Consider the following 10,183-nt stretch of genomic DNA (forward strand, 5'->3'; position numbering starts at 1 on the left):
TATAAGAACAGTTAACAAGAAGCCTGAGTCATTAGGCCAAACAGTTTAAATAATATAAGCATCTGTGTGTTTATTTTATAAGTGGGCTGTCGGACTGCCAGGGCTTGGCGGGACCGGAGAGAAAACTCTTTAGCTACACCAAAGAGCAAACAGATCCCCATCCCCAACACACTCAGCCTCAGGAGGGAGTGAACACCCTGACCTTGTGCCATGACCTCTAAAACTAACAAATTTCTGTTAAATTACCTGGTCCACAGTAATTCCTTATGGCAGTTTTAAGAAATAAACACAGGACATCACATTTTACTTGTTTTAAAAAATTTCAAGAACACACACATAGGTTTATTCTTCAAGACTGGAGCAAGCCATGGCAGGATTCCAGAGGCCTTGCAGAGGGAACTGGATTCATGAGTTGTAATGGTGGTCTCATCCCAGGCTTTTCAGAACACTGGCCTCCGTGGGTCCTATGTCTCCCTTTCAAATATTCTTACTGGACCCTGAGGCCTTTACCTATGTCATCCAGATGGCTTCTGTTCAGTTTTCATTCTATGCAGACATCTGCCTTATCCTATGTCTTGACAGGCTTCCTCAGAGGCCTCCTAACTGCATGATGATCTCATCACCAATTCTCTCTGTAAACTCTAGGGCATTTGCTGGGCCTTGACAACCACTCTACATAAACCCAGGAACGTGGGTACAGAGAGTTGGGAGAGGCTGGGGCAGAGTTAGAATCTTGAGGTACCTCCCTGTGTGCTGTTGGGCAGGCCCATCTACAAGAGTTAGAGGAACAGTAGACAGGCTGTTGGCATCACCACGTCTTCTGTGAAAAGGAAGGATGCACCTGCTTGGTAGAGGGACCCCGTTGAACTGACAAGTTAGGCTGGCACTCAAGTGGGGTCAGCTTGCTGCTGGTGAAGAAGACTTATCCTAACACCAAAGTAAGTGTTCACAGGGCCCAGCTCCTGAGGAGACAACCATTCACTTCCCAGTGGGGAATTGGGGAATCTGCAGCACCATCCCCAGCCTGAGAGGGACTGTTTCTACTCCACATAAACCTAGGCCTGAGGACACTCCACTCCTTAGGTCTTCAGACCACAGACACTCCAGGGGCTTCATCTTTCAGGTCTGGCCTGACAGAGCGTAGGCCCACTCTGACCAGTTAGAGGCAGCTGGGTAGCATGATGACAGAGGGTTTATTGAGATCCTCCAGTCCCCACTTGGGATTAGTCAATCTGTCTGTGACAAGGCCCTGCCCCAAGAGTCCAAGTCTGCAGCCCACTGGCCAGTAGCAGCTCACAGCTCACTCAGCGCTCAGGAAGACCCTCTTGCGGGCAGTGTTGGTATAGGGGTGCCAACGCCACTCTACGTCTGCTGTGGCCTCCTGCTCCAGTGTGCCCAGGCGAATCATGTACACTAGGGTCAGGGGAAAGAGACGTCATCCCATGCACAACCAAGCCCCTCCTCTAGCCCCCCGCCCCCAGCATAAACTAAAGGCCCAAACTCACACTTCAGCTCAAATCGAGGCCCAACCTCAGTCAACTCCACATTGCGGTGGTCTGTCTTCTTGTAGACATGGTGCCTGGGGAGAAAGGAAGCAGAGACAGGAATGTGGGTCAGCCAAAAGGCCACAAAGGTCATGATGCCCCCAATTCAGCCCAGAGACCCACCGGAATGAAATGTAGTCATCCTGGTTTGCAAAGGTGATGACCCGATGGCTGTCGTCCTTCGGCACAGGAAACAGGTAACGGAGGATATCAGACACCTGGGGCAGAGGAAAGGCGAATCACAAGTGGCTGGCCTGATCCTTACTGCCCTTGGCCCGCCCCCGCACAGGTTCCCATACTTACCCGCTTGCCCAACCGTGAGGTAAAGCCATGGGTGATGAGGTGAGGCTTGGCCTCTGACATGGTGCCCAGGTCAGGGATGTCATGCCGCATAACCACATTGCACAGTGTGAAGTAAGCCGTAGGACCGAAGGGCAGATGGCTGACAATGAGCCCCACTGTAGGTGACAGGCTGTCAGACACTCTGCCATGAGAACAGCCCGAGCTCCCTTTCCCTCTGGCAGGCCTTACCAGGTGTGCCTCGATGCTCATGGACAACCAACAGATCGGTGACCCCATTGGCTTTGCAAGCTCGCACCAGCGCACCAACCTCATGCCGACCTCGGTTCATGCGCTGGGCACCTGGGAACACCAGCTTCAGTTCCTGCCCATGGACCAATGTCAAATTAGAATTGAGGCCACTGGTCCTGGGCATTCCCTCTTCCCCACCCCCTGGTACCTTTGCGAACATCTTCAGGCGAGAACTGGGGTCTCGGGAAGTAGTGATCATGATTTTAGGATCTTCAACACCAGCCCATCGATATTCATCATCTACGTGGCTGGTCACACCTGTTAGAAGAACAAGAGACAAGAAAAATGCTGAGTCTGCTCAAGAACTTTCACTGATGGAAACACACCTCTGGTGGCCAGGGCAGCTACATTGGTTACCAAGCACAACTGAGCAATAACATAGTCTATGGTCCCAAAACTCTGAACTGGTAAAACAAGAGGTGAGAAGACTCCTTCTCCTCACAATAAACATCTATCATATCTGTGATTCCTTTGCTGCTTATTAAATAATGCAGTGAATGAGACCTCTGGGTACCCGTGCCAAGGACAGTGCTCTGCTCAGCAGGCAATCCAGTGAGGGAGAGTCAGCAAAGAGTAAAAGCCTTCACTTGGGGAGAGCCCCTGTGGAGCTGGGGATGGGTACAGAAACAGCGCGTCTTGACAATTCTGTCAGGTGGGAAACTGCCCAGTGTGGCAGAAGAGGACGAGAAGCCCAGTGAGCGGAGAAGCTGGTTCAGTATGGAAGAGGGCAGCACGGCACAGTTTTACCTTCACCGCCAGCATCGTCAAACTCCAGGGACCCCTGTAAGGCTAGAGCCTCCCGGCGTAGCTCAGTGGGAATCAGCTGGTTTTCTGCAAGGAAAAGACGGGGCAGAGTGAGGCACAGCAGGGTCCCATCAATTTATAGAATACTGTGTGGTTTACTAGTCTGCACAAATTTGATGGAAAAGCATTGTGCTTCTTTCTTAACGAGTCAGTACAGAAATACAGGAGAAAGAGAAGTAATAAACCAGCCACTTTACTCATTTCATAAATAAGCACTGCTTTAGCTTCTAACTTGACATTATAGGATGTGACACAACACCCAGTTACCAACTTCTTTTCACCTCACTGTCAACTTATGGCACCTGGGGAGCTCATTTTCTAAAACACTTTATCATTTTCAATATGGATCATTTTTATAACCAGACAAAAACTTAATGAAGTTTTGGTAACTCAATGGTGGGCAGTTTGCTTACAAGTCTAAGATCCTGGTGCTATGAAATACCACAAAAACAAAAGTTGCCTTTTTTGAAAGAAACAGACTGCTCCTTACATAGGAAGGCAGACCAGTGACCCCGAGAAGTCTTCACACAAGGACATTAAACCGGGTGTGGTGGCCCACGCCTTTGATCCCAGGGCTTCGGAGGCAGAGGCAGATGGATCTCAATGAGTTTGAGGCTAGTCTGGTCTACACAGTGAGCTCCAAGTCAGCCAAGGCTACAAAGTAAGACCCTGCCTCTAAAACAATAATAGCAAAACAATATAAAAAAGAACATTGCCAGACTTGATGCACAGAACACTTCAAGGTGAGTGGCCTCAGCTGGTTGTGGGTCAGAGATTTCTTCTGTGGGCTAAAGTGGGGTAGCCAGGGGCTAAGCTGTGGTGTGTCCACTCTGGAAAATAAAACACATTTGAGCAGGCCATCCACAGGCCCACTTCTGCTCTCCAGCATGTGGGGGTAGAGGGCAGGGTCCCTGCAGCAGCACTCTTTCTAGTACCAATTGAAAATAAGCTCCTATCTGCCCAGGAATAGGATTCTCCCCAGGGGTACTCACAAGGAATGTCTAGCCATACCTTTTGGATCTTAGAAACAATACTGAGTGCCCCCACCCAAACAAATAAAGCAGCCAAACACATATACTAATATAACAAAAATGGTTCCTTTTAACGCAATATTTAATACAGTGATCATTATAAATGTTAATATATCAATTATTTTTTTCTTTTTGTGTATGTGTGTGCCTGCCTAAGTTTACACATGTGAGGATGGCTGCTGCCAGAGGACACTAGATCCCCTGGAGCTGGGGTTATAGGCAGTTGTGAGCCATTCCATGTGGGTACTAGGAAATGAATTTGGGTCCTCTGTAAGAGCAGTAAGTGCTCTTAACCCTCGAGTCATCTTTACAGTCACCTCCATTTTTTTAAGTTATGAAGATGGGTCACAGACCCTTAACATTATGATTATACAGCCCAAGCTGATCTGGAACTCATGCAGCCAGAGCAAGCCTTGAACTCCTGATCTGCTTGCCTCCAACACCCCAGTTTGGGATTAGAGGCATAGGCTACCAGGCCTAGTTTAGTCAGGCTGGAGGCACAATCCAAAGCCCCTCTCAAGTTAGGCAAGCAGTCTAACAAAAGGTGCGATCCTAGCTCTAACATTATGCTTCTTAACACATATATACTTTACAGTCATAAATCTTAGGAACTGCAAAATGAGAATTTAGTCAGAGGTACCAGAGGTGATGTGTTATCAGATAGGCACAAAGCTCCTTGGAAACAGAACCAACAAAATAGGGGTAAATATGACATTTCCAATTAAGTTTTGTGATACAGAAACTTCATTTAATGAGACAAATGGAAGTGTGGACAAAAGAAAGGCCAAGTTTTAAACTTCTGTAAGCAACACTAACAATCAACCTGTAAACATACAGGGCTGCGGCACCAATAGCCACACCACCATATCTATCTGGTGGGACCGACCATTCAGAAACCAGTGAGAGGTCCTACCTAACAGGCAAAGAGGGGAACGACGTTCGGCCACACTAATACGCGACGTTCAAACGCGTTTGCACCACCAGACTAGAGAGGCATTACCTTCCAGAGCACGCTTGACTCGCTCCTTCTTCTCCTGAACCGATCTCTGCGCATCCTCCCGGGCCTTGCGGTACAGGTACTCGCGGCGCAGGCGAGCCTCCCGGCGGAGCTGGGGGGGACAGACCGGGTCGCTATCTACTTCCGACCACCGAGGACCACAACCCAGCAACCCAGCCCTCCATTAGTCCCCCGTTCCCTCGCCCCCTCGTCCCCACGCGCCCCGTCCAGCCAAAACGCGAACTCAAACACCCTACCATGCTGAACGCCGCTCCCACACGCGTCTGGGATCTTCAGGCAACTCCGGCACCACGCAGCGCTCACTTCCGCCCTCAACCAAGATGGCCTCGGGAGGCGTCGCCACTCGACCCGACTGCCGTCCAGAGGGCCCCATGTTAAGATGGCGGAGGGCGTCGCCAGGCTATTGGTCAGGCCGGCCGCCAACCAAGTTCCCGGATGCGGAAGGTCACGTGGTCTAAGACAGCCCCAATGAATGAGTCGGCCCGCGGCTTCACTAGCCCGTGAGCTGTTCAAACCGCCGGCGCGCGAAGACTGGAAGCGGACAACGAGATGCATGGCTTTCTGGAGTCAAGGCCCGACTGTTCATAACCATCCGCTTCAGGAAATGCCCCACTTCGGGCGCTAGGGCCGGCGTCCTGGTGCCAGGCGTGCCCTGGCCGTTGATCCGGGGGACCCGGATGTCGTAGCTTCTGACTTCCGGGCCAGGACTGGGAACGCCCCCTCAAGGCGGGTCTCGGGCTCCGATTGGCTGGCACGCACATGCGCTAGCGGTGGGTAGGCGGCTTGGGAGGCGGTGGCTTAGCTCCTCCGCGTCCCGGGAGCGGTTGGGCTATGGCGGTCCCAGCCCTGCGAGAGGAGTTGGACTCGGTGTACCTGCAGCTGCTCAACGACCTGGAGGAACTGGAGGCGAAGCGGGCGGCGTTGAACGCCCGGGTGGAAGAGGTGGGGCCACGGGACTTGGAGGGAGGGACAGAGGGCGGGGCCCGGGGAGGGACACCGAGTCTGAAGTCTCTCCTGCCTCCCCAGGGATGGTTCTCGCTTGCCAAGGCTCGCTATGCCATGGGCGCCAAGTCCGTGGGGCCCCTGCAGTATGCCTCGTGTATGGAGCCTCAGATCTGCGTGCGCGCCAGGTGAGGCGCCCTCCAGGTAGACTGGGGTGGGCAGGACGTAGGCCTGCGTGTCCAGAGAGATCCATCTTCCTTTCTCCTACAGCGAGGCCCAGGATGGACCCCAGACCTTCAGGGTGATCAAAGCTGATGCCCAGACCCCCGAGGAAGTGGGACCCAGCGAGGCATGTGAGTTCTCTTTCCCCGTGTCAGCTCTTAATGCTAAAGGCAAAACTCACCGAACACTCAGGATTACTTTTATTTGGGATCTGGTTAATGGAGCGCGTCTCAGCTGGAGACAATTGGAATGTCTTAGGACGGCTCTTTCTTATACTTTGATAGGAAGTTATAGGCGGGCCGTTTTATAGTGAGATAGGTTTTGCAATCAAAGGAAGTCTCATCAGCTGAACGGAAAATGTGCATCTCTGTAAGTGTTCCTTGGAAATAAACCTCTAATCCTAGTTAATCATTCCTGAGACAAAGAATGGGGAATTTCAGGGTCTTCCAGAACATTTAGGGAAAGGGGGCAAGGTCAGTCTGTGATCTTGTTACCGGCAAACAGAATCATCCCTTCTCGAAGTCAGTAGACACACAGTCACCTGGATTACAAAAGGAAAGGTAGTACTATTTCTAGACACAAAAAGGTTGGGGGAGATTTCTTTTTCTTTTTGTCTTTTTTCTTTTTTGGTTTTTCAAGACAAGGTTTCCCTGTGTAACAACCCTAGCTGTCCAGGTACTTATTCTGTAGACCAGGCTGGCCTTGAACTCACAGAGATCCACCTCCCTCTGCCTCCTGAGTGCTTGGATTAAAGGCGTGCGCCACCACGGGTTGTTGGGGGAAATTTCTAACCTTCATTGTTTTCCAGAACTGTGAACTTAGATTAATAAACTCACTGTGGTCATGAAGACTGTATGGCCTTTAACCTTTCTTTCTCCAGCTCTGCGCAGGCGCAAGGGCCCTACCAAGACCCAAGTGTCAGGGACCTCCGTGGTCCCTCAAGATCCCTTGAACTGGTTTGGAATCTTGGTTCCTCACAGTCTTCGGCAGGCCCAGGCCAGCTTCCGGGATGGTGAGTGGACCCTGTTGGCTTTGTAGCCATGTACTGAATTCTAGCCCTTTATCTACAGGGAGCACTTGCTAACACCATGTGAGGACTCTGCAGGTTTTCACTGTAGCAAACTGTGTTGCATGTCTGCTGGGGGGGTTCCCCAAAAGCATTCACTGGCTGCCCTTAGCATCCTGGGTTCGTGTTTGTTAACTGCTAAGGCATATAATAGCAGCAGGGAGAAAGTGGAGTGTTTATTCTGTGTAGGAGAAAGACCGTGTATACATAGATAGGCAACAAATAGACTTTTATTGTAGTTCCAGGCTCTGAAAGTCATGAAAAAAGTAACATGGGAGGGGGTGGGCTGGGGAGCTGGGTCATGAAGATGGGACAGGAAAGGCCTCTCCGAGGAGACAAAGAGCTTTGTGAGTGATCTGGAGGAACTTAGCTAGAATCTGTTCTAGCTAAGGAGACCAACTAGGCTCTGGCTGGTCTAGTTACTAGGGCAGAAGCCCTGGGTAGGGGGGAATGTGGCCTGGGGAAAAAGCAGAGGAGGCCAGAGGGCTGGAGTGGAGTCAGCAGAGCGGGATACCAGGAGCTGGGGCCAGGGAGCCAGGCTCTGGTGAGGTTCCGTGGGTGGATCCAGAATCAGGGTGAATCAGTAGGACGAACAGAGTAACAAGAATCCTTGGGATGCCGAGTGGGGACAGACTGGAGAGCAGAGAGCAGGCAGGTACCAGGATTGGCCAGCCGTGGGATGTAGGTAGAGGCATTGGAATGGAGGTAACAGGGGGAACTTGCACACGTTTTGAGAATGGAAGCCCCAGTGTTTGCTGACAGCTTAATTGCAGGAGTGAAGGAAAGAGAGGAGTCCTCTCCGAACTCTGGGAGGATAGAGCTGTTCCTCCTGTGGGGGTGGGCAGCCTACCAGGCAGCAGCCGAGAGAAAGCTGAGTGGCAATTGTGTGCTGGTTCTGGTGGTTCGGCACCGGCGTCTGTACTGGAGAGAGATTTGGAATGCCAGGATGGAGTGCTGGCGTTGACTTTCCCAAGTTGTCGACAACGATGCACAGAGAAATTGAGTTGAGGGCCAGGGGATACCCAAGAAGAGACTGCAGGCCAGGACCCACAGACTGGGGTCTCCTAGAATCTAAGAATTTTGAGGAAGCGTTCCCTGGAGGACTGGGGACATGAGTCTTCAGTTCTGCTGCCCTGAGGGTAGAGACAGGACGGCCTGGCCTGCTGGGTGAGGTAGAGGGATAGAGAGCAGAGGTGGGTGTAGCCTAGTGGTGGGTTGAGAGAGTGGGTCACGCTCAGGTGCAAAGAAAGTGGGGGGGGGGGGGCAGCTCAGAACAGTGAGGGTTTGCAGGACCGAGGAAATGAGACCATGAGGTTCGTGTGATCGATCTGTGAGGTGCTCATTCCTGGCAAGCACGGTGAATGGGGGGGGAGGGGTTTGAGGAGATGATGGTTTAGCGCAGATGAGGTGCTAAGGAGGTGAGGGTATGGACCGATCTCATAGCTGGAACACTTAGACTATTGTAGAGGCCAGAGAGGGCTGATGCTCCTGTGGTCCTGAGGTGGGGGTGGCTAGGTCCCTGTGTCATACCATGGTGACATTCTTCTTTTCTCCCCAGGCCTTCAGCTGGCTGCAGATATAGCCAACCTCCAGACTCGAATCAACTGGGGTCGGGGTCAGGTCCGGGGCCTCCAGAAAAAACTGAAGGAGTTGGACCCTGGACCCGCCTGATCTGAATCTACTGTCAAAGGCATTAAGCATAGCCGTCTTGGGTGTCGCTGCCTTACTCAGGCCATCTTTCATAATAGCCCCATCTCAGCTACTGCCCCTCCTAGAAATGCCCTTTGTCTGTATTGTTTCCAGCCTTGTGAATTAGGAAGTTAAGTTAGGAAGTTTGATGAGGCAAGCTGTGCAGTGTTGAAAGCAGCTTGGATGAAACCTCTTGTAGGTGCACGTTCTCATAGGGCCTCCCTCCTTGTGGACAAGTCCGTGAACAAAGGAGGAACCTCGGCAGAGCCAGCATGCATGGTGCAGGGAAGAAAAGGAATCTGCAGACCTAGGCCAGATCAGGACAGTTCCAGTCAGTAAAAATACCTCTGCCTGGGCATGTGGTCCATGCTTATAGTCCCAGCAACTCTAGAGGCCGAGGCAGGAGGATCACTTAAGCCCTGGAGTTAGAGACCCTTTAAAATTATGTAAGACCACACACACACACACACACACACACACACACACACTCTCACACACACACACTCTCACACTCACACATACACACACACATACACACACACTCTCACACTCACACACACACACTCACTCACTCACTCACTCACTCACTCACTCACTCACACACACTCCAGAGCAGACTGTCAGGTAGGAGGGGGTATTCTATTATAAAAGGAAAAAAAAACACTTTGACATTCTCTCAAGGACCTTGGAAGGACCTCCCACTTTTGTTTATAGAAGGATAGTCCAGCCTCTTTGCTTCCCGAACTTGTATTCTTGTGTCTGGGAACTGTGTCCTGCTGCAGTTTTCTGCTGAGCTAACTTGAGCAGTGTCTGGAGACTTGTGTTTGAGGAGGGATGTAACCATTTATTTATAGGGTGTAAATACTTCTTCCTGATTTAATTTTCCTTATATTGGTTTTTCTACTTCTTAATTGTAAAAATACGTAACACTGTACAGAAAAATTAAATAAAGTGAAAGCTAGGGTAACTGTCCCCAAGCTCTTTCATTTCTTAAATCAATTTTATTTGTGTGTATGGGTGTTTTGCCAGCGTGTGTGCCTGTGCACCATGTGGTTGCCTCACGCCCTCAGGCCAGAAGAGGGCAATGGATCTCCTGGAACTTGAGTTACAGATGGCTGTGAGCTGCCTTATGGGTGCTGGGAAATCCTGAGTCCTCTTGAAGAACAGCCAGAGAGTGCTCTTAACTACAAAGCCATCACTCCAGACTCTCTTAAATCAATCATAGTTTATATAATTTTTGGATCTGGGATTGTATTAATGTGATAATAAAGGAATC

At 50.8% G+C, this 10,183-nt stretch overlaps 2 protein-coding genes across 2 annotated transcripts; one reads left to right on the top strand and one right to left on the bottom strand.

Annotated features, from left to right (window-relative positions):
* Nucleotides 1–301: 301 nt before the first annotated feature.
* Imp4 (IMP U3 small nucleolar ribonucleoprotein 4) lies at nt 302–5,329 on the bottom strand. The gene is made up of 9 exons (XM_028865352.2): nt 5,225–5,329; nt 4,971–5,079; nt 2,883–2,966; nt 2,284–2,393; nt 2,076–2,208; nt 1,848–2,002; nt 1,668–1,762; nt 1,506–1,579; nt 302–1,413 (listed from the first exon to the last, which is right to left on the bottom strand). Exons 1-9 carry the CDS (start codon nt 5,225–5,227, stop codon nt 1,301–1,303), a joined length of 876 nt encoding a protein of 291 aa, XP_028721185.1. The 5' UTR covers nt 5,228–5,329; the 3' UTR covers nt 302–1,300.
* A 395-nt stretch (nt 5,330–5,724) lies between these two features.
* On the top strand, nt 5,725–9,413 carry Ccdc115 (coiled-coil domain containing 115). Its single transcript, XM_028865353.2, has 5 exons — nt 5,725–5,930; nt 6,015–6,118; nt 6,201–6,283; nt 7,033–7,164; nt 8,777–9,413. The coding sequence occupies exons 1-5, from the start codon at nt 5,820–5,822 to the stop codon at nt 8,887–8,889; spliced, it is 543 nt and encodes a 180-aa protein (XP_028721186.1). The 5' UTR covers nt 5,725–5,819; the 3' UTR covers nt 8,890–9,413.
* The last annotated feature ends 770 nt before the right edge of the window (nt 9,414–10,183 follow it).

The sequence above is a fragment of the Peromyscus leucopus genome, chromosome 16_21 (assembly GCF_004664715.2).
Source record: "Peromyscus leucopus breed LL Stock chromosome 16_21, UCI_PerLeu_2.1, whole genome shotgun sequence".
NCBI classification, from domain to species: domain Eukaryota; kingdom Metazoa; phylum Chordata; class Mammalia; order Rodentia; family Cricetidae; genus Peromyscus; species Peromyscus leucopus.